This window comes from Amphiura filiformis, chromosome 7 (assembly GCF_039555335.1).
Source record: "Amphiura filiformis chromosome 7, Afil_fr2py, whole genome shotgun sequence".
Taxonomy (NCBI): Eukaryota; Metazoa; Echinodermata; class Ophiuroidea; order Amphilepidida; family Amphiuridae; genus Amphiura; species Amphiura filiformis.
In genome coordinates, this window is record NC_092634.1 from 8,368,147 (window position 1) to 8,394,824 (window position 26,678).

Here is a 26,678-nt window from a genome sequence, read left to right on the forward strand (position 1 = left end):
CCTTCCTGTGCAAGGGAATTTCAATATGAGCCCTTACCAACCCAAAGTGTTACAATTAAACAAGACAACAAATAAACACAAATCCCAACCAGCGCACAACCCAAGAGAATGTGCCGGCACCGGTTTCGAACCCACAACGTTTCGATCACTCGACGGATGCCTCCTCATTAGGCCACCAGCTCCCAATGATAAACGGTGGTTGAAACTGGGTACTATGTAGGGAGTCGAGGTATACAATGCACACAGACTAAATATTATGCAAGAACACAAGTACAGAAGATCATTACTGATGCTTAATCGTTTCCCCAGTATTATACATGTTAAGTAGGTAACGGGGCTACGTATCCTGCATGAGAAATTATAAACACAATGGGGAACGATTGCTCGCTATAAAAGGAAACTTGCCTACAAATCATATACCAACTAATTATAAAAGCAATTAAAGGTTGAATATATTTTAAATGTCATTACTTTGGTACTTCCTTTTGTTTGTCATTTTACGTGAGTATTGAAATTGCATAACAAAGAAAATGTGCAATGGTTTTTTTTTTCAGAATCTGTTCATATTTTGCACCTTAAAAACCGTACCAGGAATCTTTGCCTTGACCTTTAACCTCACCTTGCTATCTGTTTGATCTCCAAGTTGAACTTTCAATAGATGTGGTGTTCCATTCCTACCAGTCATCTGCGCCAGATGTTCTACCAATGTTGTCTTACCAGATCCTACAGGGCCTTCTAGTAACACAGGGTTACCAGATGCCACAGCTAAAGCTAGGCTATGTAGGTTGCGTTGTGATGAGGCGACTGGCACTAGACTTCTATGAAGGAGCTGGTACAGAACAACAAATAAAATAATCATGTTTGTTGTGAAGTAAAAGTTATCTCCCAACATGAAAGTGTGATCCGTTCTCGAAATATAGGATTTTTGCTCTAACATATACTTTATCCAGCTTTTAATTGATAAATTGTTCGGTTTTTATTACTTCGCGCATCAATAAAGTACAAACTTATGCTCACATCAATTCAATATAAGCACACGCCAGTCACGCTAGCATATGTGCTGCACTGCATGCGCGCAATTCTAATGATTCTAGATCAATCCATGACACTAAGCATCTTTGCCAATTATAAGCCCAACAAAGTATAATCATATCAACATCTCCTTTACATTAAGCATTACCTACATACACATGAAGTGAAAGTGGTATGTACCAAGGGTGAAAATAAGAAATGATGAACCAGGGGCTCCTTTTTACACAAAATGGCCACTGGTTCACTTCATTCAACATGGAACCAGGGGCCACTTCTAATCAACAAGGGGCCAATATTTTTCTGGATAAGTTCATCATGCATTATGGCTATAGAATTGAATTTTTGGGTGTAGTGACCAGGGGCCAGTTTCTGAAAAAAAGTGTCCCCTGGTCAACTTAAATTTAGATGGGACCAGGGGCCATTTCAGGGTTTCTGGGGACTAAACGGCTCTCATCTCCCACTTATTTTCACCCGTGGTATGTACACATGGCAGTGGCAAATCAACACTGTCCTACCTGTCATCCAACACATGAGAGGTATAAATAAAGATATGCGTGACATGATAATAATCTACAATATTGTTCCCAACAATAAGACCAACCTTTTTCTGACAGTCATCGATGAGTGGTAGTAGCACCCCACACACAGACACCACAGAGTGCCCTAAATCATCTGCAGTCACGCTATCTTGAGTGTGAGTTCCTACATTGGTAACAGAGAGTGTCCTGTTATTGGTCAGGAGGTTGGCTGCATGATGTCTGTCTTGCTGAAACATCTCCAGATCCCTGCGTAAAAGAGAAAGGCAAATAGTTGTGATGAGCTCTAAATATATTTGTTAATGTTCTCCATCATCCAAGTAGATAAACACAATAATGAATTTTAAATCTGTTCAACTTAATTACTAGTAAGTCCAGATGAACCGATTTAAAATTCTTTTTATTAGGAGTTTAAAAAAGGCAATCCTTTAGACCATTTTCTGAAGTATTGTGATATAAAATTGGATGGTTTGAACCCAATGCACAAATTTATTGGTCGAGCTATGAGTTTTAAAATATTGGACGAGACGTAGTCGAGTCCAATATTTTAAAACTCATAGCGAGACCAATAAATTTTGCATTGGGTGAAAAAACCATCCAATTTTATCATTATTATGTTTTCAGAATCTTTATTAAAAATACAAAATGCAAATTTTTTTTCGTGATTTTTTTTGGGGGGGGGGGGGGTCAAAATCAACTGATCTTACATGCCTAGAGTAAAAAAAAAAAACTTCCGTAATTCCATAAAGCTTCCGTAACACTTACATCAATGGGGATCCATTTCACCAAAATTTATGACGATTCAGTAGCGCTTCAGAAGTCTCAAAATCCATCGTAACTATATAACGTATTGTAAAATACATTTCACTAAAATTATTTACTAATCTGCACTTCCCAGAGATTGCCTACCAACACTAGAGGAAAAAAATGGGAAAAAAATCCTATGTCTCATGAAGTTACGTATCGTTCCGAGTCGTTCGTGAAGTTGCTTGAAATGATATAATTGAATTATGATGGTTAAAAATATGAAGTAATAAAGTGTTTATAATGATATTTGATAGGCAATAAACAGAGTGCAAGCCTGCAGCCAGTGCAAGAGCCAAGGCAACAGTGCACTTGGGTGGACTACTATAGTATATTTGCCGATTTCATAAGCTTATCTAAAACCCTACCGTGTCTGTGCTAACATCATTCACACCTTGCAGAGTCTTAAATTAGTTCAAAAAGTGATATTTGGCACTTGGCAGGTATAAATCCTCTGGTTTGGTCAGAAAATTTGATAATTTTTGATGTCTGGGCGTGTGAGATTGCGAATTCTGCAGCTTTTACGTAGTGGTTTAGCACCCGTTTTTTGTACTTGCCACAGATATTTCAACAAACCACATTAATTTCTACATTTCTTACCAGCTGAAACATGCATTTAGTACACCACAACGTTGATTTTCAAGCCTAGAATCATGAAATTAAACATCTCCTTCCACGTCCGTAGAAAATCAAATTCGCCCGGTTTGACAGCAAAATAAACAAAATTGAGTTCATGAATGAATAGTCTCATTCAGTGCGTTTATGTTCGCTAGTCTCACATACGGTCGTTGCTGTTTGCAATGCGTTAAAATTGGCGGCAAAATCGGCGATTTTAAAAATCATGGGGGATTGGGATCCAGGTGGCGCTAAAATTGGATTCGAAATGCATCCAATATGCTATTTTCTTGACGTTTTAAACTGTGTGGAGAGGTATAGGAAGCAAGATTCTGAAAACATAATAATATTTAAAATCGGACTAAACTGGATACCAATAGTAAAAACATTACTGTATTCCTTTGACTTTACTACATACATCGCATAGTCATTGTGTTAAACATACTCGTCTCTGTTGGCTGCCAACACGATCTGATGTTGTTGAGTTAATGTGTCATACAATGTATGTATTGTTACAGTGCGTAATAGCATGACGAGAGCATGAGTACGCTTAATTTGTAAAAGGAACTAGGCAAAACATTACACATACTTATAATAAGTATACTGGTTAGAGAGGTTCTGACTGCTTCATTATAAAGTTTAAAAGCAGACACAAAAATTAAGGAATTCCATCCATAGAGGTTCTGCCTATGATGTATTATAACCATAAATATAGCGTACTACTGATGTATTATACCATAAATATAGCGTACCGTACTACTGAAGTCCTACACAGTAGTAGGACATGTCAAGAAACTGAATGGACTTTATCACGGTAGCACACCTGTTCGACCAATTACAGTTTTCATAGATGTCTTACTTTATTGTAAATTGTTGGATCTGATCAGATGTAAAGTACTTTGCTAGAAACTGCTGAGTCTGCTGGTCTGTCATGTTGGTAACCATGGAAACCACTTGAGCCACATACCTTCAAATAATAAGAAAGAATCTTGATTAATTTTGTACAATTGTTTTTCATGTTAAGCATATCTAGGCATTAAAGGTGCATTTCATGATCCACAGCCTCATCCGGATGCAATGCTTACGCTAGTTATGCGCTGCGTATTGCGCGACTGGCTCATGCTTATGTGAATTTATGTGAGTGTGAGTTGGACTTTATTGACGTGCACAATAACATAAGCCAAATAATTTCCGCCATGTATATAAGCCGATCATACTTTATATCAATACTGGACTTGGGGAGAACCACACTATATGGACATATCACATCACCAAGTCAAATGGCAAACTTCTAAAAATGTCACTTTCACTTAAAATTTTCTTTCACTATCATTATCATAATGATTTGAGCTATTTCTAACCACTTGATGGTTTTGTCCTTGTGTTCCTGCAGCTGAAGGAATGGACTCCAGTCCCATAGGTCTGTGAAGGTTTGTCGGGAATGTCGTAGCAAACGATAGGCGGTAACAGCAATGTCCTGTAGAATGAGATCATCTTGACTACCATGTTGTGATCTTCGCTTCTGAAAATTAAAGATAAAGAAAAGGTAGCAAAAGTCTTGCAAAGGCTATGCAATTTATACAAAGTACAGCTTGGACTCAACATACAAATACAATATTCCAGAAAATGTGTCATGATTAGGCCAACTTTAACTTTAAAGAAAAGACAACCGCTAACTTAGGCCGAGTAAAAAAAGAAACATGTTTAGCGTACCTGCTTCTATTTTTGAAAATTCTTAAAATTTTATTTTTATTTTCTTAAATTTCAGTTATAACTTTTTGATGAAGAAGTTTGGGAAGTTCTATAGCCTTACAAATGTATACATGTATGTACTTCAGGAGAGATTAATGATCAGTAGAGGGGCATAACCTACTAGAAAAACAAAATAAAAAAGGCCTCCTCCTTTTTTCCCCCGGTATTGTAGTGTATGCAAATATATACATACCAAATAGGGGTTTCACACAATTTTTCAACAAAAAAACACCACTCCTCCTTCCATATTTTTCAGAAACCCAGATGCTAAACATGGATTTTTTATTCGGCCTTATAAGGAGCTCTCAAAAAGAAATTCTAACCGTTTTACTTTTAAACAGAGTAGACAAACTAAGAATTTCACAATTCCTAGATCGCAAAATGTATGCAATGGTAGTAACATGCACACAAACTTTAAGACCAACTTTTTGAAAGCGGTCTTACCTCTTATTCTAATTATTTTCCTTTTTTAAAATTTTAAACTGGGACAATACATGTATACTTCATATTAAACACAATATGGTCCACAAAGTGATAAAATAAATGCCTCTGTGATTTCATTTAACTGTTCTGTTTTTCTTAAATTCTTTTGAGCCAGTTTCTCAATGTTATGCTTGGCCTATTTGGGGCCATCATAACCAGTGTATGAGATTTAAAACAGTAACATTGGTTAAGATCTGATATGTTACCTTTTTCTTTTTCAGTGGTTGGCTAGCTGGTTGTACCAATAATCTCTCAAACAACGGTGGTGATGTCTGACAGTATCTCTTCAAGAACCTGTAGTAGGTTAAATGAACATAATCCAATCAATTACACTGTAGCATGTAGGCCTTAAAATACTTGTTTAAAAATTTATTTCGGAGGCTACTTTTCCCTGTAATTTAACTTCTGGGGCTACTTTCAGGATTTTGGGGGTCAAATATCGATAATCCCAACCCCATTTATTTTGAGCCACAAGCCTAAAAATAGTTTAATATTAAAAATCGCCCATAATTGATTGGTACCCATTAGTTTTCATTGATAATAGATGAGTCTGACACATCAAAATTCAACATAAGATCCAAATAGATTGTAGATTAATTGCAAAACATGTCATAAATTATACATTCTAGACATTTCAAGAGAATCCAATATTGTATAAGAGGCAGGCTTTTCAATAAACATCAAAATTGATGGGTACCTAACATTTTGATACACCCTGTATAGAGGATTGGGTGAACAAATTATTTGGTAGGAATAAGCAGAAACCATTCTAAAAAGTATTCCTTCTTGAGTTTTCATATTGTGTGCAAGGAATGACTTTCATTGAGTTTCAAGACGACAACAAATTGATGCCTCCGCCAATAAAAATTACGACAGCAAGAGATAGCTTGTTCAATGTATATGGTGTGTCCAGTGAGGGGGTGCACAGTGTCATCACCCCGATATCTTCATGGCAGAAATCGCTATGGTAGGTTGAATCCACAGCCACGCATGGCCATTTTGTTCCGACCTGTTTAATAGTTTTGAGACGCATAGTTTTTGAGCTCAATACGCACGCTTCTTTCTCAATACCCAAGCTAACGACTATCATATCCTTTCAACACATATGTTCAAGTGCAAGGAAAAAATATGGCTTCATTAGAATAAAAAAATTAAGGAAGCTATTCATAATTTTTACCCCAGTATCCAAAGATTTATCGTCTGAATATCAAATCAAATATTAAGGAAGCTATTCATCATTTTTACCCTGGTATCCAAAGATTTATCGTCTGAATATCAAATCCTGCATAGCACATTCACGTGTATCGATCCTTTTAGTGTCATTTTAGTGTCTCTGCTGTACAATGTAATTATTAACCAGGCGATGTCGGTGTGGGGTGTTTGTGTTTATTACTTGGAAGTATCACAAATACATGTACATTCAATAATCCACCCAACAGCATTTACCTTGAAGCGTCAGGGATGAAATCAATAATTCGCCCAACAGCAAAACAAAGCTTCTCATGTTCATCTAACTTAAACACTTCATCTGAGTGAACTTTTAATGCTGCCCTCTCCAGGATATCTAAGATTACTGGTTGGAAAGCCGTTGCTATGGCAATGGTGCATTGTGGGTGAAGCAGGTGCTCGGCAAAATGGACGATAAGTTGTTGTCGGTCATTTGGAGTCCAGATCTAGAAGAAAATACACACAATACAATACAGAGTGATTACTAAGTTCTGTTTACTGGGGTGCTTGTAGTGCAATGTGATATCACTTGTTGTCATGTATTTGCGAGTTCGATGCTCTTCTCGCATACGGTGGAGTAGCAGCGCTAACTTGCTTCAAGGGGTCATTACTGTACCATTTAGAGGTTGCTAAAAGGTTGTTTTAACCCCTTATTTCTATTGTTTTGGATCCATAATTTCACAAATGTTGAAATTTTTGACCCCTTGTTTTTACTTTGAAAACCTAGCGCAACTCCTGATATGGCGGAACCATGCAATGGGCGAATCGAATTATGATAAATTCTTCAGATTGTGCGAAGAAAATGATTCAGGCTACTTTGAGTCATGCTGCATGCATGCCGAGGTCGGGCATCTGTTGAAGGGATAAATACACAATTAAGAATAGGCTCAGAAACCATTGTTTTGAGTCCCTCAGTGTCTCCCAAAACATCAAAACGCCAAAAGCGTTGCACATAAAGTCTGTCCTTCATCATATTATGCACACAAAGTTTGGTCAACTTGTCTAGGTCAAATTTAGTGAACTTTTATGATCTCTGTACACATGTGACACACCTAAAATAATCGACCGGAAATCGGGGATCACTAAAATGTGAACAGATTTAAAAATATGAAAGACAGTCAACTTAAATGGTGAGCGGTTAGAAATTTTGAGCCATACTATGTTATGTGGTGAACTAGCATGACACATCGGATTTTGCCAAGGGCAAGGCCGAGTACCATCTGAATTTCAAGGACAGTGCTACCAAGTAAAATAACCCCTTGATGATATTGCAATACGTGCTCTGGCCGCATTACCAGTCAAAATAAGACCCCCTTTTGGTGATAGTTGGAAACACCCATGGTTACTTAGTAAGGTTGTGAGCGAGTTCCAGGAATAACCGGGAATTCAAGTCCAGCCCAGGAAACCTCAGACATGGGAGCAATAACCAGCTGCTCGATACCCAAAGGACATTATTTTAAAATAAAAGCCTTGCCATGACCCAGTTTATGTGAAAAGTTTGCCTGCAAAGTTGAATGGCAAACTATCATATAGTGAGTTACAAAGTGTACGCCCGGGTACAAAATAACCCGAAAATTACAACCCTATTGTAGTGTTGTGGGGGGCAGGCACGGTGTTACTTTTACGTGTGATCAGAATGATCAGCGCACAACGCACCAGTGGTGTAGCGTCCAGGCAAGGGGGAACTCATGCTCCCCCCTCCCCCCCCCCCTATCGGATGCAAAATTTACAAAATCCCACAGGAAAATTGCCGAAAACAGCCTGTGCCTCCCCATCAGACCCAGTGCCCCCTCAATCATGGTGGGTACCAGTGTGCAAATTAAGAAACCATGTATGATCCTAGCAATTAGCTCAGTCTAGGTCAAGTAACACTCCAAAAGGGAAAATAGTAAAAAAATATTTTTATAAAGTATGAGCATCCGACGGTTAACCTGCAGTGAATTTCTGGTCATCTGCCAGCAAATCTGGGCTTCAGGATGACCACTTAATTTGTATACATGTACTGGTGGGTACCCCCCAATTATGATGACCCATGCTACACTACTGCACCGCACGTAAATTAACCTGTCACTTGTATGGCGCACTACAACCGCTGGGAATGGTGCATCATTTGTCCAATCACCATCATGTATGCCAAGACGCACATTATGTCACAAAATGTGACTTATTGTACTTAAAATTGCTGCACCAATAAATTAATTAGTGATGGTACCATTTCTTGAAAATGACTGTCTATCTTAATGATGCACATCGGGGTATGAAACTGAAAGAATGAAATTTAAACTTGAATTTCAATTTGAATTTCTGCAGCACTACGCTTCAAAGTACTGCTCAACCTCAAACGAACTTGTTCCATTGTGTGTGTACAAACTACAAATTGATAAAGGAACTCATTCACGTGTCAAATATACCAACAGGAAGTCGGAAAAGGGTACAACCCGTCAGTCCGAAACACCGTCAATCTGAACCCTCGTCAGTCCGAAAATCTAATTGAAAAAGACGTCAACCCTAAACCCTTATCCTAAATCTAAACTTCAGTTAGATTATCGGACTGACGGTGGCGATCCAGTCAGCTAGTCACAGCAGGTGCAATAACAATACATGGACAGACAATCACTGACATTTACACAATGAATTTAATGAATTATTTATGACATGCATGGCAAGGCTCCCGCTGGACGCGAATTCTTGCGTCCAGACGCATTTTTGTATTACTGGACGCAATGTTCAACAAATTTCATCAACCCGTTGCGTCCAGTCGGACGCAAGTTGATTCAGCCCAAAAATGAGTGATTATAAGCTTACCAACTTCATCATCAAAAAAATCGCGAAAATTATGCAAAGAATAACAAATCTCCAGGTTTAGATGGAATTACAAATGAACTTCTTAAAAATGGTGCAGATTATATGCATAGAAGTATATTAGTAATGTTTAAGAAGTTTATCGATCTTGAAAAAACTCCTAAAGAATGGAATCGCGGGATAATCGTTCCTATTTTCAAGAAGGGTGATCGTAAAGATTTGAATAATTATAGGGGTATTTCACTCACTTAAATGCGTTTCAAAAGTTTTCAATAGAATTATTGCGATGAGTATTTCAAAATTTTTAGAGAATTCAAATGCGCTTTCGGAAGTTCAAGGAGGATTCCGCCCTGACCATAGATGTGATGATCACATATTCGCTCTTAAAAGCATTGCCGCATGTCGTTCGGCGGAGGGGAAGAAAACATTCATGGCATTCTTAGATTTCCGTAAAGCATTTGATACGGTGTGGAGGGAGGGTCTTCTTTTGGCAGCCTGGAAGTCGGGGTTAAGGGGACGAATGTGGAGATTAATTGATGCGCTTTATGACAATGTTCAAGCTCAAGTTAAATTTGGTAATATTAAAACTGATTTTTTTGAAGTCTCTGAAGGTGTTAAACAAGGCTGTGTATTGTCACCTGTATTATTCTGTATTTTCATACATGAATTTACTAAATTGCTTAAAAAACATGAAATTGGTGTAAGGATTTATAACGTATGTGTCGGTAGCCTTTTTTGGTCTTACGATGTAGTGTTATTAGCCGACAATGAACACGAGTTGAACAGAATGTTAAGTTTAGCAGCAGCATTTGCTGATGAATGGAAACTAAGCTTTAATTATGACAAATCTAATGTATTAATAATAGGCCAACGTACTAATGCAAATAAGTTGTGGAAATTAGGCGATAAATTCATATCAGAAGTAGACTCTTATAAGTATCTAGGTGTTACCATATCTCGTAATCTCTCAGATCATGGTCACGTTCAAGAGGTAACAAAAAAAGGTAATAGAATTATTGCATATATCAAGTCTGTAATAGGTAATTTCGACAATTTTAATCGTGTTTATTATGGTGATATATTATGGAGAACAATAGCGCTCCCATCAATTAATTATGCTAGTGCAGTGTGGATTCCCAGTAGTCAATCCGATATTGATAAGCTTGAAAATCTTCAGCTTCAGATGGCGCGTCACATTCTCAAAGCCCCGCAATACACCACGTGCAGCGCTCTATGGCGATTTGGGATGGGTCCCTATTTCCCACGATTCAGAATTCTTTCAGAGTAAAATATTTTGCTCGTGTTATTGATTTGGAATCCCATCGCTGGCCAAAATTGCTTTTGAACACGATGATGAGCTTAAACATCGAGCCTAACAAGCTGCGTTACAAATTCTTAAATAGTGTCCAAAATATCTTAAGATGACGTCATCGCCTGCGCAAAGGTCGGAAAACCTCCTCGTAATCCACATTGGGTGAATTCGATTAAAGATAGTATTTATAACATCTCTAATAACAAATGGGAAGAGGACGCTCAAACTAAATCTTCACTCGTTGATTACTTAGCAATTAAAGACGCTCCATATATGGAGACATATCTTTTAGATGCAACTGACTTTCATGGCGCCTCGTTGAAATTCAAAATTCGCTCTAACACTCTCCCGTTAGACAGTAAAATTTGTAAATGGACACCAGACAATGATGGTATTTGTAAATTATGTAATATTGATCGCGAGGATGTAAAACACTTCCTTTTCACATGTCACTCACTTAACACAATCAGGGCTGATGAATACAGTAAACTCGAGAAAGAGCTAATTAATTTAAATGGTATAGATATTTGGGAATTATTCATCTCTGGTAACTTAGACGTAAAGTATAATATGACCCTTGGAAGTGAAAAATTGTTTGATAATTTAAGTAAGGCAGAAGATTTCTATCACACATTTGATAAATTCTGCAAATCCTTCGTGAAAAGAGCATGGAAGGCAAGATCCGAATTGAGTTTGAACGCTACTGATATTTAATGTATTTATTTATATGTGATGAATTCTGCGTTGCTAGCTAAACTGTATAATTGAATATTTTTATATTTTGTTTTATTTTCATGCTTACAACCCATTTCAAGTCAACTTGGGTTGAGACAGGCAATTTCTTTCTTTTGTTATTATATATCTTATAATTTTGCATGTATATTCAGTTGTGTTTAAAATTCGTTTTTATATGTATATTGTTTCTGAACGCACCGCTGGTTAGGCGTGTGCCACTGATATAAAAGTGTATGTTCCAATAAATAAATAAATAAATATGTTGACTGATCACTCCTAATTCTCCTAATAAAGCTTAATTAATATTCATAACCAATGGACCAATCAGTAAACGAGTTATTGACCTTTCACATTTAACCACTCCCATTTTGCAACACTTCCGGGTCACAGTCAATGTCTGAATGAAAATTGGAAAATTCTTACGGCAGCGAGACGTGATTTAAGCTTTCAAACACGAGAGCAAAAATACAACTTTCTAAACTATCGTACATTGTCAGCAAGTTTGCATTCACGTAATTTGTTATTGACAATAATATTTACATAAATCTTTAAAATCTCATCAGGAATCTGAAAGGAAATAGTCAAATATTTGCATCAAACTGCGATGCAATACCGGCAATCGGGGCTTTGTAAAATTGTATTCCCTGTTGTCCAACACATTAACATACATGTACGGACGCACACAAATTTTGTGGGACGCACATTTCCCGACCAGGTTTTACAGTTGTGCGTCCGATTGGACGCAGAGTTTTTGAAGGCTAGCGGGAGCCTTGATGCATGGGCTGGATTTTACGATCGAGGTAAGGTTTTCGGCCTGTCCATGCTTGAATATCCTTAGTTTTCAGCATCAAAGATGCTTGCGATGACCAGTTTTTTGCGGACACTTTGATAACAGGTAACTTTTATCTATGGGTCATGGGGTAGAAACGATAGCTGTACAATTGTACGAAATATACATTTTGTTATAGGCCTAAAATGTTGTGCACAAAAATGTGTTTCCGTACATTATGCAAGTCTTGGGATGTGATACACATATTTCGTACGGAGAAGGACAGTGGAAATCAGACGTGGTCTAATTCTGCTTAAAACCGAGCAGCCTTATTTCTATAGATCTGCTGCGCATTCAAATTGAATTGTATTGCATCGTAATTTCCTTTGTGTCTATGCCAATTATGTTTACACAACATGAACTTACATGTTTTCAAGCAAATTTGCCGATAATAAGTGATCAAAAGCGATCGGAATGTTACAAAAGTATACCCTGAGTAAAGATAAACACTTGTGCTGAGCATCAAATTGGTCACTTATCGCTCACTGTTCAAAATGTGACATCTACACCAATTACAGTCCCCGAAACGGTCTACTTTTTAGCCGACCGCAATTCCGAAACATTTAGTGATACTTAAACATGCGATCCCCAACTCTTTGGTTACCTTTGGGCCGAATTTGCAGAAATCTCCATGGAGTTTCCGTGTCTGAAATTCCCGGTACAAACATCGAAAATGTCGCATTTCTCAGTCCCGTGATGATACTATATCCGCATCGCTGTTTTCATACATGAATATGCATATCTCTTACCCCTGAAGGTCAAAAACGTGGCGTTGCCGTTGATTTCAACCAATCCGATCCACCGATTGTGACCTTTTCATGAATATTTAATAAGCAGCTTGATACTGACGTCATATCTGAGGTAACAGGAGGCACCAGATACCATTTTGGTCAACTGAACTCAAGTCGTGCGTTCTTTTGGTTGACATAAATCGAACAAAATTTTCAATAACGGGTAATAGTAGGATTTCAATTTTTTATTAATGAAGTTACTTGTAGTTTTGAGGAATGACAAAGTTGTTTTTGGAAACTTAGATGTTTGTTTCAACTGATGATATAGGATCGCAAGGTGAGTGAATTCGTGACGAGATTTGCTTGTTTGAGTGATAGTAGGATACGGGATGTAGGCTAGTCCTCTGTGTTTGACCGGCTCCGACGTCTCAATTCACGACGTCTCAATTCATACCTGATTACCAGACAGCAATACTGCGTATTGCTGTATGGAACCAGATATAACAAAAGTACAGATCGCATTCAGCTTACTTCATATGAAATGATCTTTGGAAAAATATGGCATAATTTGTCTTGGTGCTTGCGGAATGCCATGCAGTAAAATATTAAAACGTTGCGGCAATTCATGATTGACAACTAACAATAGCGTGTCCTTCGTATCCTCCGGTGTCAATTTCTTATCCACTCACTAATCCTCACAAAAGCTTTGTGTTGATTACGTAATGTGTGGAGGCAAATTGCAATAAGTACAATGAAATAATGAGTAGGGCGGGCTCCGTGGCGGGTTTCTTCTTCATCTTACATAACAGTATTGTTCTCCAAAAAAACCGGAAGCTTGTCGTCTGGCGCTCTAGCTGAAATACAGCAAGATAATGTAAGATAGTAAATATGTAAACCTGTATTTTAGCTAGTGCCGTACTATTACGCTGACTTTCGTATTCAGCAAGGAGGACGATTTCGACCTCCTGGTTTGTTTACAAACAGAGAGGTAGACAAAAAACCGTTCCGCTTGTCCAAACACTCAAGTATCAGAATCCACAATAGCATGATTCACGTAACCTGAATAGGGATAAAAGCTGTCACGTAGAACCATGTGCTTCTATTGTCCAATTTGCCATCAAGATTTCATATGGAAACAGTTCAGACCCAGTACACGATCATGTCAGAAATTAATATTTTGTTCTGGGTCTGATTATTCGGACTATATTTTAGCTAGAGTATCTCGAGCTAGTGGAAATCGTAGTGACGGAGGTGTGAGGACCTCGGGCTAAACCGCTACGTGAACGAGCTGGACATTGATACAATTATAAAACATACCTGTTTTGCCAAATATATCTGCACAGCCTCTGCGAATACTTGACAATTTCCTTGCGAAATTAACCATGCTAAACTTGATCGGATACACCACGAATTCGGAAGACTTTCTTGTGCGTTCCCGGCCTCATGTTTACCATGTATCAAATCCGGTTGAACCAACGCTGATAAGTTATCTTTTGGGTTCATAATACTCCGTTAGCTGTTATATATGTAATGACATTTTTCCGACGGTGATTTTGATGTAAAATTATGAAATTTCACACAAAAACAAATGTGTTTTTATTGCACAATACTACACGCGTGTGAAACGTAATTATGTACAGCTTGTAGGTATACATAAAATAATCAGCCCGTGTGCCATTAAGAATTACGGGTGCACACCATTAAAACAGTATCACAATATTCATGACTCACTTTTGTTTTTAATTATTGAGGTTTTTTCCCCGTCTGTTCGTTCATTATTGGTTTATAAAAAAATTAATAACACGATATTTTCCCTGTTTTCTCTACCCATATTTTAGTTGGACCATACTACGGGATAATCGAAGTCAAGTGTAGTCTACTGTAGTAGACCATTTTAATTTATAGCTATTTATCATCCCCTAAAGGAGTGTTCATAAATAGGGGTCATAAAATTTTAGGAGTTTTGAATAGGGGGGTTTAAAAAGTTTTGGGTGTATGAACAGGGGGGGGGGGGTGGTTAAAAAAGTTTTTGGACACGGAGGGGGGGGGGGGTGTAACAACTTTAGCAACATTAATCCTGAAGCAAAAAAATATAAAATAGCCTGAATTTTTTTCGCTCGCTACGCGCGCAAATGCTCCAGTAAAACCACAACAAAAGTTCATTCCAGATAAGGGTATATTTGATCAGGTCCTTTATCATGTTTATGTATTTTCAATATGTCAAAGTCAAAGATATATTAAGTAGGACCTATGCCTATGAAGTGTTAAAAATGGTCTTGTTGTCTATAACTTAATTTTGAGGTTTGTGTCAGTTCCTTCTGGTCTGCTCTTAAAATCACTAAAATGTGCAATATCTTTGCTCTTCTTTAGTGTTGACAATTGTTACAATAATGTTTCATGCAGTATACCGTAAAACCCCGTCTACAAGCATATAAAGTGCCTCTGATGAAAGCTACATTAATCCAGGCGCCATTATGGAGTTTGAGCAAATAAATTACGGATTCAAGCATATACAAACAAGTATTATTTTAAGACCAATCTATTGTATTGGTATATTTACGCTTGCTTAATTCGAATTAATTCAGCTTTCATAAAAAACATCATATATGCTTGTAGACGGTGTTTTACGGTAGATTATCACTGACTACGGTATTTATTACTAAATCATGTTGCATTACAATCATAAAGCGGATGAAGCTTGGAGAACCGGGGTACACGTTTCCATCCCCTAATTTTTCCATGGGGACATCCGGACATCCCCTTAATAATCCTAGTAGGAGAAAAAAACCCCAATAATTGCCCTATGCAACTTTTTTAGCACATCTAAAAGCACCCGTGTTTTGGGCCCAAATAGGGTAAAATTGCACAATTTTGCGCTTCGCGATCACGCGAACTGGCCCATAGCAAAACACACCATTTCGGCAGTAGCGTAGCCAGGGGGCCAACGGGGGAAAGTGCCCCAATGAGGGGGGGTCAAAAAGTTTTGGGTTCACGAAGAGGGGGGTAAACAAATTTCGACATGAAAAAAAAAAATTCCAGACGTGGAGCTGCGATTGCAAATGATCTGTCACCCCATGTGCGGTTGGATTTTCTTTCTTGAAGAAGTTGCATGTTTCCAGATCGAAGCGTACGGGTGGGAACATAATGTAAAAGGAGTTCAGATAAATATAACGGAGCAATATCATTAATACATTTATATACAATCAACATAAGTTTAAAAACAATTCTTTGTGTGACAGGAAGCCAATGCAGTTCCTTTAGGATTGGCGTGATATGGCAATATTTTCTGGTGAAAGTAAGAATTCGAGCGGCAGTGTTTTGAATTTTCTGAAGGCGATAGAGTTGGTTTGCTGGTAATCCATAAAGAAGTGCATTGTTGTTATCCAAACGAGAAGAGATGAATGAGTGAATAATTTGTTCAGTAGCATCGCGACTTAGGTATTTGCGGATCCGGCTGATGTTACGTAGTTGAAGCGCTGAACAACGAATGACATTAGAGATATGAGGTTGCATGGTCATGTGAGTGTCAAAAATGCACCTAAATTGCGTGCTTTGGAAGATAAGGCAATTGCAGAGTCACCGATGCAAACATTTTCAATGTTGATTTTAGAGAGCTGTTGGTGGGATCCAAACAGAAGAAATTCTGTTTTATCATCATTTAATTTCAAGAAGTTTGATTTCATCCAATTACGGATTTCACTGATACAAATTTCAAGAGAAGCAATTGCAGAATTAGCACTATGTTGAGAAGATTCAAATGATAAATAATCGGAGCTCACGGGGCAATGACCCTCCGGGGGTAAAATTTCCAAACGGCTCGCCAAAAATCGCTTGCCCCCCTCTTCTCGGCCTGATAAAAATCTTTGCCCACCCCCCCCCCCTTTGCACATTTCAAATTTTTGGGATCCCAATTTGCAAATTTTAAATGGTCTTGATACATGTTGCAAGCACAGCGAGGAAAATTTGCATATCGAGCGTTTTTGTACTGTTTTCAGAAGTATTTTTAGAGTGTTTTATCTAAAAGGCGTCCCATGAATGTGTGACAAAAAATAAACGCTTGCCCCCATCTCTGCTTGCCAAAAATTGCTCACCCCCCCTTTCCGGCTCGGCAAAAATGTCTTGCTCCCCCTCTCCAGTTTACCCTCCCGTCGTCGTCGTCCTATGAGTCATGGCTGACCCGTTGTGACCCTTTTGATGATGTCATTCCAGCTATTTCGGTCTTGTGCAAGACGATAGGCTGCAGTAAGAGATAGTCCTGTACACTCTTTGATTCCATCTGACCAACGTGTCTTCTGTCTACCTCTTCTGCGATGTCCTTCAACATGACCTTGAACAATGATCTTCTCCAAGCAATCTCCATTTCTTCTAGAAACATGGCCAAAATATTGAAGTTTGTTCCGGTCAATCTTCTGGCATAATGAGGTGTGATCTCCTATCTGGCTTCTGAAAAATTCATTGGTTTTGTGTTCTTTCCAAGAAATTCTCAACATTTTCCTCCAGCACCATTGTTCCAAAGCTTGGATTTTAGATCTATCTGCTCTTCCAATAGCCCATGTTTCAGACCCATATGTGGCAATCGGGAAGACGAGGGCATCCATGATGTTCAACTTTGTTGTTCTAGAGATTCCTCTATCTTTCCAAATGTCTGTGAGTGCAATAGCAGATGTTCTTGCCATAGCCAAGCGTCTTTTGATTTCGCGGGAGCTGCCTCCTTCCTCTACAATGAGGGAACCAAGGAAGTTGGAAGTTTCCACCACAAATCATGACCTTTGTCTTCTTGACATTGAGGAACAATCCATACTCCTCACTGCCCTTCTTAACTCGGTTAATGAGATCTTGTAGATCAGAAGCTGCATGTTCTTGAAATGAGGGTGGTATCGTCAGCATACCTGAGGTTGCTTATTTTGTCGTCCTCCAATTGAAACCATACCCTCGTAGCCATCAAGTGCATTCCGCATGATATGCTCGGCATATATGTTGAACAGGTATGGTGACAAAAGCATCCTTGGTGTACTCCTTGGCCAATTGTAAAACATTCACTATCTCCACCTTCTGTTCTTACTGTGGCTTCCTGTCCTTTGTATAGAGATCTAATCAAATCCGCCACATGTGCAGAGAAGCCCATATCTTTCATGATGATCCATAATTTTCCATGTTGGACACAATCAAATGCCTTGGAATAATCAATGAAGCACAGAAATAAAGGTTGCTCAGGTTTACAATTTGGTTTCTAGTTCCCCTTCCTCTCCTGAAACCTGCAGCTGCCTGCTCTGGTGGTAACTCACTTTCTGGATGACCCCTAATTCTTTCAGCAATGATATGGAGCAGCACCTTGCTGGCATGAGAGATAAGAGATATGGTACGGTTATTTGCACATTCCTTTGTGTCCCCTTTCTTTGGTAGCGGGAGAAACACTGCTCTTTTCCAGTCTTCCGGCCATTCTTTACTTCTCCATATCTTGTTACAGAGTTTGTGGATGATGGCGACTCCTTCAGCATCACTTTCTTTCAACAATTCTGCCTGGATGTTGTCAATTCCGGGTGATTTACCATTCCTGAGTCTTTTTATGGCTTGCTCAACTTCACATATCAAGATGTCTGGGTCAGCATTTGCATCTTCCTGATCAGATTCTACTTCAGGTGTATTTCCTTTTTTAGATGCATACAGGTTTTCACAATACTGTTTCCACCTCGTTTTGATCTCCTCTTCTTCTGTAAGGATGTTTCCAGCTTCATCTTTCAGCACAGGTTGGTTTGCTGGTCAGTTGCTTGATGTTTCTATACATGTCCTTGGTATTGTTTGTTACACTAGCACTGTCCCTTTCAACCTCGGCACATTTCTGCTTGATGAAGTCAGTTTTATCTTTCCTGACCTGTTTTTGGATTCTCCTGCTCAGATCACGATAATCCTGGGGGTTATCAAGTCCCTTTTCCTTTACTTTCCTTCTTTTATCCGCCAATTTGAAAACCTCTTCTGAAAGCCAGGGCTTTTTCATGTTCTTTCTTTTAGGGAGTGTCTTCTGTGCTGTATCTGTAATTACAGTTTTGATTTCTTGCCACAGTTCGTCTGGTGTGGACTCCTCTGGATCATCTTCCAATAGCTTCTGGAACCGATTCTTCACCTCAACTCTATTGTCACTGATCTTACTCACATCATATCTGGCAGGCTTTCTTTGTTGTTTTTTACGTCTCAGCTTAAACTTCATGATTGACATAAGAAGTTGGTGGTCTGATCCATCTGCCCCAGGATATGTCTTTGCAGACATGAAACTAGATCGCCATCTCTTCTGGACCAAAATGTATTCAATTTGATTCCTTGCACTATGGTCTGGGGATGTCCAGGTGTAGAGCCTCCTTGGGTGTTGCATAAAGAAAGTATTGAGGATGATAAGGTGGTTTTCTTGGCAGAAGTCAATAAGCATTTCTCCTCTCTCATTTTGTTCTCCCAGGCCACAGTTTCCCATCACATTTTTGTTGGTATATACTTTGTGCTCCAACTTTTGCATTGCAGTCTCCAGTGATAATAATAATACCCTCCCACCAGGGCTCATAATTGTTGCACAGCCCCTTAAAAAAATTCGGATGGTGGACTTTGTATAAATAGTTATTATTTTAATCAAATAAAGAAGTTCTTTTTTAAATTTCGGCTACCCAATTACCCGCGGACCCACTTTTAGAATTTTATTATCAAAATGCTATAGAATAATGCAGAAACTTTCCCAATTTTCTACAATTAATATTTTTAATTTAAATTTGTCAAAATTATCAAAATATACCAAAGTTTCACAAATTTTGCAATAAATTGCCTAAACATTTCGCAAAGTTGCTTAAAACATTTAATAAAGTTGCATAAAGTTATTCAAGGTTAATGCAAAGTTGCACAAAATTGCAAAAATGTAGCAAAGTCGAATGACAACTTTGCGCAGTTCAAGTTTAGCCCAATTTGTCAATTTTGGACAACATTGGGCAATTTCCCTCGTGACACATACTGCAGTTACTGTCCGTTTTCCTATACACAATACACAGTGCTCTCACCATTGACGCGTGACCTCTACAAATAGCGTACGTTAGAAGTATGGGGATTTGCCTAGTTAACATCACTGTGTGAAAAATAACCGGCCAAGTATTCTCTAAACTTCTAGCAAATATATTTCTCTAACATGACCTAAAATTACAGCTAGATTAGATGTTCAGAAATAGTCGCACTTTCGTAAAATATGAGTGAGGGCAAGGCATAGCTAGCTCATAGCTAGCCAACTCCCCGTGTTAATTGAATGGAGATTTGACCGAAAATATTGGTAACGGACCGCTCAGTTCTGAAGGATGCCACAAAAAAACGGTACAAGATACATTTAAAGTATTCTACGAAATTCTAGAAAATATAGTTTTTTAACATGTCCTAAATTTTTAGCTAATTTAGGTATTTGGAAATAGTCGCACTTTTGTGTTTTAGGAAGGATATGTAAACGACAGATAACACCAAAAAATATGAAGAAATATTTCCAAACCGTGTTAAGTCAACAATCATTATGTTGCTCATTTTCAAGAATGCTGGTTAACAAAAAGCAGACCATTGTCTCATTTCGTGAACAAAGGTCCACTACCATTGTTTCCTTGCGTTTCCTTTATAATCGGTTACCCAACTGAAACTATAATACCAGCAGCGCATTGCGATACCACACATGTAAAACAGACATATATGTGCACAACCAGAGAAGATCTGATTTAATCAGTTGAGCTGTTTTCAATGAGTGTTATCTTGGTTTAATAGCTTTTAAGTCCTGCAAAGGTCGTGGTGAATTCTACTGTAGACATGACTGCATCATGATGGGGCCTTATATTCCGTGTAAGAAAATAAACATGCCAATGTACTGGTTTTTCCGCTGCCATTTGCCACGTTCATATACCCAGATACCCGGGTGAAGGTTCAATGGTTGATATATTCTTAAAGTGTATGTAGCTGGGAGGAAAAGCCGACGATCAATTCTGGCAATTCACAATACGGTGCGCCGCCAACGGTTGCTCTTTCCAGTCCAATTTTTGACCTTCAGCGTCGACATCACCGTTTTAGCCACCATTGGATTTTCACGCGAGTGTGATAATAAATGTTGAAAACAGCCCCACGAAGGATTTCGTGTGATCAATAGATAGAAAATGTATCTACTATGATTGTAAATAACTGTTTTACTGTGCATTCGCGTGTAACATCATTATATTGCAATATTAAACACACAATAACATTATGTTCCTGTGTTGTATTCATAATACGCGGGCTTTGGATGTCGACATTTTCCCATTATGCACTGCGTATTTTGACCTCTCCCCAGCAAACGCTGGAGGCGCATCGTATTGTGAATCGACCAAATTAAAAAAATTGACCTTTCATATTGAAGATATGGATTTTTTCTCAAAAAGACAAAAAAATTTGTGTGTGTTTGGGGGAAAAATTCCATATCTTCAATACGGAAGGTCAACAATTTCAATTGATCGTCGGCTTTTCATCCCACCTACATACACTTCAAGTATGAATCATCAGATTTCAGATACTCGAAGTTTACTTCGAGTACTGTTAAATATCAATGATTTGCTATAAAATATGTATTACATTGCGAATTTCAACAAATAAAAATTATTTGATATCAGAAGGACATTCTTCGTATTCAGAAATCAATTCGATATGTCTGATGTGCTCTAATGTCCCACAATAAATACTGTCCAAACGTTCATACCCCATCCCTTAAAAAGCACCCAATTACTGAATTAGCATGCAAGTTACAATTCTGAGGTCGTCTATTGAATTGGTTTGAATGATGAACTATAATACCGTATACTACGGGAAGTTGGGAACCAGCGGCTTTTGTAAGAAGTGACACATAAGTAACGTGGATAACCTCTGTCATATCTATACCTATGGATGTATTTTAATACTGCAGTTACTGTCCGTTTTCCTATACACAATACACAGTGCTCTCACCATTGACGCGCGACCTTTACAAATAGTCATGTAGAAGTATATTGCATTTGCCTAGTTAACATCACTGTGTGAAAAGTAACCGGCCAATATTTAAACTATTCTCCAAACTTCTAGCAAATATATTTCTCTAACATGACCTAAAATTACAGCTAGGTTAGATGTTCAGAAGGGGTCGCACTTTCGTAGAATAATTATGAGTGAGGGCAAAGCATAGCTAGCTCATAGCTAGCCAACTCCCCGTGTTAATTGAATGGAGATTTGACCGAAAATATTGAGCTATATTGGTAACGGACCGCTCCGTTCTGAAGGATGCCACAAAAAAACGGTGCAAGCTACATTTAAACTATTCTATGAAATTCTAGAAAATATAGTTTTGTAACATGTCCTAAATTTTTAGCTAATTTAGGTGTTTGGAGAGGGTCGCACTTTTGTGTTTTAGAAAGGATATGTAAACGACAGATAACACCAAAAATATGAAGAAATTATTTCCAAAACGTGTTAAGTCAACAAACATTATGTTGCTCATTTTGAAGAATGCTGGTTAACAAAAAGCAGGTCATTGTCTCATTTCGTGAACAAAGGTCTACATACCATTGTTTCCCTGCGTTTCCTTTATAATCGGTTACCCAACTGAAGCTATAATACCAACTTTATTGCGATATTGCACATGTAAAACAGACACATGTGCACAACCAGAGAAGATCCGATTTAATCAGTTGAGCTGTTTCAATGAGTGTTATCTTGGTTTAATAGCTTTTAACGGGGTTTAAGTCCTGCAAAGGTCGAGATGAATTCTACTGTAGACATGACTGCATCATGGGGGGCAATACAATTTTGGAAATTTGAGGGGGGATGTGCCGCATAAAAACGCATATAGGTCAGCATTCCACACAGGGGCAAGATGTCCGAAGGGGTAATTTCTCCCCCTTCTCGATGCCAAGGAGGGAAATGACTCCTTTTCTTCCCCCTCCTCTCTTTCTCTCCCCTCCCTTTCTCTCCCTCCTCTCTATCTCTTTTCCTTCCTTTTACCTCTTTTTTTTGCAAATCATGGGGGTTCCCCTCCCGCCCCCGTGGCGCCGCCCCAGCTGGATAGTGATAATAGTGTAAGTTTAAAATGAAAATAAGTGCAGAAAAGACCAAGCTGATGATCAACAATCCATCAGGAATCGATGAAGCAGCGGAAAGAAGTGAGCAAAGGGTAGGCACAGTAACCAGCTTCAAATATCTTGGTGCGATTTTTTCAGATGAAGGGTTGTAAAAGGAACGGGGGGTGGGCTGGCTGACCCTATTTTTATTGAATGGCCGAGCGGATGTGCCACAATTTTTGGAGCAGCGCCACCCCTCCTTTTAGGGGAAAATATAAAAGTAGCGAAGGCTGGTTTCTAAAAGCGCAGATTTATGCGAACGAAAATATTGCCACCATCAGGGTAAGTTGGTGTGGCAGAACACACCGAGGTATCCGTCAAAGGAATCCTGGTCAGGCTTAAAAACACAATAACAATGAATATTATTATTTGTTAACAAGTTTTATTAAATGTTCTTACCCTACAAAATGCCTCTTACTCTACTACATGAATAACAGTTTATGTCACAAATGGCTTACCATACCTGGCTGAAAGAAATGATTTGATTTTACAATGCACAGCTGTTTAATTGAACAATTAGTAACAGTGTATTTTTATCTGTTATGACACAAATGGCCTGCCATACTTTATGTTGTTTTAACACATTACATCATTTTACATAAAGTTTCACAATTTACATAAACAAAGAATGCTTTTTATATGGTTCATCAAAGCACCCCACACAATGACAAGTAATACATGGTACCTTTTTTTAGGATTCATCAAAGCACCTGACACAAGTAAATACATAAACAAAGGTCACTGCACTATTAATTTCATACACAAACTATTTAAAATGCCAAACCTCACAACCATTGACTTTTTACCTTACTCCTGAACCTTAATGTCTCTACTACAACTGTACACTATTTCTTTCTACTGGTATCACCTGAGCACCTTTTTACCATGAACTCGCCAATTCTCCAACTATTTTAATCTCACACAATCCTGAACCATACACGACTCTAACATTGTACACAAATGTTAACTCGCTTAATTTAAGCGCCTCAAACCTTGGCGTCCCTAAACTCTCACAAAAGTTCTCTCACAACTCGCCTAATCTGCAACTCCTAAATGCATAAACCACAAAAGCGCAATTGCCAACATTAATATTACATTTACAATTATTTCACAAAAATGACATGAATGCACACTGCAAGCATTATTTTTGAAACCATATTACGCCTACACACTGAACACATGTTTAGCGAATGTCCTCATGGAAATCTATGTTGCGCACAACCTTCGGGAGTTGATGCTGGGAGCCACATCAACACATTCTGCACCACTGCGCAGATTTCCACTTGAAAGACAATCTTTTTATACAAAAACAAGCTTTTTATACAATGACACATTATGGCCACCACAGACTTCAAAGTGCACGAGGAGTCTGCATGGGCTTAAATAGAAGCCAGTGAAACTTCCAGTATAGCAGTAATACGCTGTAGCCACCCGTCGGTGTTACTAGTATCTCTACTTCGGGTTTCTTCTGTTCTCTACGTGTCTTTAATGAAATACAACCTGTTTACTCATCAACACACATTTTTGAGTTGGTACACAAATCCCGTGTAATTTTATCCAATACTCAACTTGACAGTCTACAACACAAGTTCAAGGTTTCAACAATAACTGCGTCACTTATTACATTGAAATGATCTATTTTTATCACACACCAATCATCAGTTTCAATGCTAATTTTGTCAACAATGGCTTGCCATACTCAAGTTATAAATACACATCTTTATGAAAATAGCTTACTATTCGCCACTTGCACGGTTCCGCCATTATGCACTATATGCGGGGAGAGCCTCGAACTGGCAGCATACATGAAAGGAAGAATTACGTAACCTTACACAGAATGTTATATGACTGGTTCAATTCCCATTCATGTATGCTGCCAGTTCGAGGCTCTCCCCGCACATAGTGCATAATGGCGGAATCTGCAAGTGGCGAAATACATTTACAAATTGAGCATTTTACATAAACCAAGGACTTTAATTCACAAAATGCACACAGAAATACAATTGGATATTAAGGGCTGCTTTACTGGGCTTAAAGGTAACTACCGGCTAGTGAAAGCAAGAAGACCTGAAGTTGACAATTTTACTGTACTTTCCAACTAATTAAAGCAAGAGAGACCCAGAAGCACAAGAGTCTCCACCACAACCATTTAAGGTAAGGGAAGGCCTAAAATATGACACCATCACATATCCAATATATAACACTGATAGATTATGCAAATCTTGAATCAAATGGTCCACTACATACTTTAATATACACAGAGCATTTAGCCTAAACCAAAATATGATTACGCAATCAGCATGCACAAATCTGGTAAATTATGCAACTACATGTTATTTAAAGTCACACATTATTTCAACCTGGCCTACTTTTACGCAAAGTACACAATATCTGAACCATGCTCACAATCACAATTATGACGCTTTTGGCGCACCATACTTTTACTACAAAATGTCAATCAACATGATAAAATAGCTTCAAATATTTATTTACACAAAGTTTGACTTTCTGTACACAAAATGTCATGTCAATTTGCAATCATCTGTGCTGCTTGTTCTGCAAAAACATAATATTTTAACCCATTTTACTTTCCACAAGGTTTTGTCCCAATCCCTGCCAAACAATGACCTAAACTTGAACTCTGACCCAATTTCAGATATTTTTAATCATCAAAACAATGTTCAAAACAAATACAAGCCAAAACATTGCTCAAAACACATCCCAATTTGGCAAACATTTGTTTAACTCATCCCCCCTCACAAGAAGCACAAATTGTTTGTTTACATTTAGATATGCATATCAAAATCATGAAATTACAAACTCACATTAAATTTATACACAATGTCCAATGTCGTCGCCTGTCGATCTTGCTTGTCCGTCGTTGTCGCGAGTGCACTGAATAAAATCCGACATTTTGCTAGCCAGCTTTTTAATTGCGAAATGTCCATTGCAGAAATACATGCGTTAGAAGAAAACGGCGTCTTCGCTAAATCACTTGAAAATATCATGTCCATTGCGTGCGTCATGAGCTGCCAAAACTCCATTGAAGACATAACTCCAATCCAGGCGATAATATCCACTCAAATAATACGAATCTTCCCCCATTTCTCAGCATACTACGAAGTAAAATGTCGTCGCAAATACAACTCGTCAACTGGGTAACTTTGTATCGGTCATTCGCTACTGTCAATTTTGCTTGGTCTTTTCCAATTCCACACGAAAATATTGTCACGGTAATCTCCATCTCTTCCAAACTCTCGTCTTACTCCTCCAGAGAAACACACAAAAGTAATATTATCTGTCCATTGTCGAAATTGTCTCCTCTCGTCGCTTTCTACTCGCCTATCCATCACGTAACACCAGAGGATGATTTAAGCACTTCCCACCACGCCACTGTGTTGACTTGCGGTTAGCACAGCTGTGTGAGTGAACATGACACGACTGCTCGCACACTGCATTGGCGGCCATGGTTAAATTTGAATTTGGACTGGTATATTTACAATAAAAACGCATTCACAATGCTGGTCGATTTCACATTTTATGTTACCTACAGATGGTGTGAATTATCCTTCATGCATACATCACTTTAGATCTGAAATCGACCAACTAATAATGACACACGCACAATTCGTAAACAACGTCTTTTGCACAGAATTCAATGGGATTTGAAAAGTAAAGTGGCAGTTGAAACTCTGGTGATAA

The 26,678-nt window shown here is 38.3% G+C and overlaps 2 protein-coding genes across 2 annotated transcripts in view; both read right to left on the reverse strand.

The window, feature by feature from the left end:
- The window catches only part of LOC140157609 (midasin-like), a 153,986-nt gene extending 139,517 nt beyond the window's left edge, over positions 1 to 14,469 (reverse strand). The window contains exons 1-7 of the mRNA XM_072180849.1: positions 14,176 to 14,469; positions 6,669 to 6,895; positions 5,429 to 5,516; positions 4,349 to 4,509; positions 3,847 to 3,954; positions 1,634 to 1,817; positions 620 to 829 (exon numbers count right to left, since the gene is read on the reverse strand). Of these exons, the coding sequence (XP_072036950.1) occupies positions 620 to 829; positions 1,634 to 1,817; positions 3,847 to 3,954; positions 4,349 to 4,509; positions 5,429 to 5,516; positions 6,669 to 6,895; positions 14,176 to 14,361 (1,164 nt within the window). The 5' untranslated portion in view covers positions 14,362 to 14,469. The remainder of the gene's footprint in view (positions 1 to 619; positions 830 to 1,633; positions 1,818 to 3,846; positions 3,955 to 4,348; positions 4,510 to 5,428; positions 5,517 to 6,668; positions 6,896 to 14,175) is intronic.
- Positions 14,470 to 17,024: 2,555 nt separating this feature from the next.
- Positions 17,025 to 18,593, reverse strand: LOC140157610 (uncharacterized). Its single transcript, XM_072180850.1, has 3 exons — positions 18,539 to 18,593; positions 18,144 to 18,506; positions 17,025 to 17,575 (listed from the first exon to the last, which is right to left on the reverse strand). Exons 1-3 carry the CDS (start codon positions 18,591 to 18,593, stop codon positions 17,025 to 17,027), a joined length of 969 nt encoding a protein of 322 aa, XP_072036951.1.
- Between the last annotated feature and the right edge of the window lie 8,085 nt (positions 18,594 to 26,678).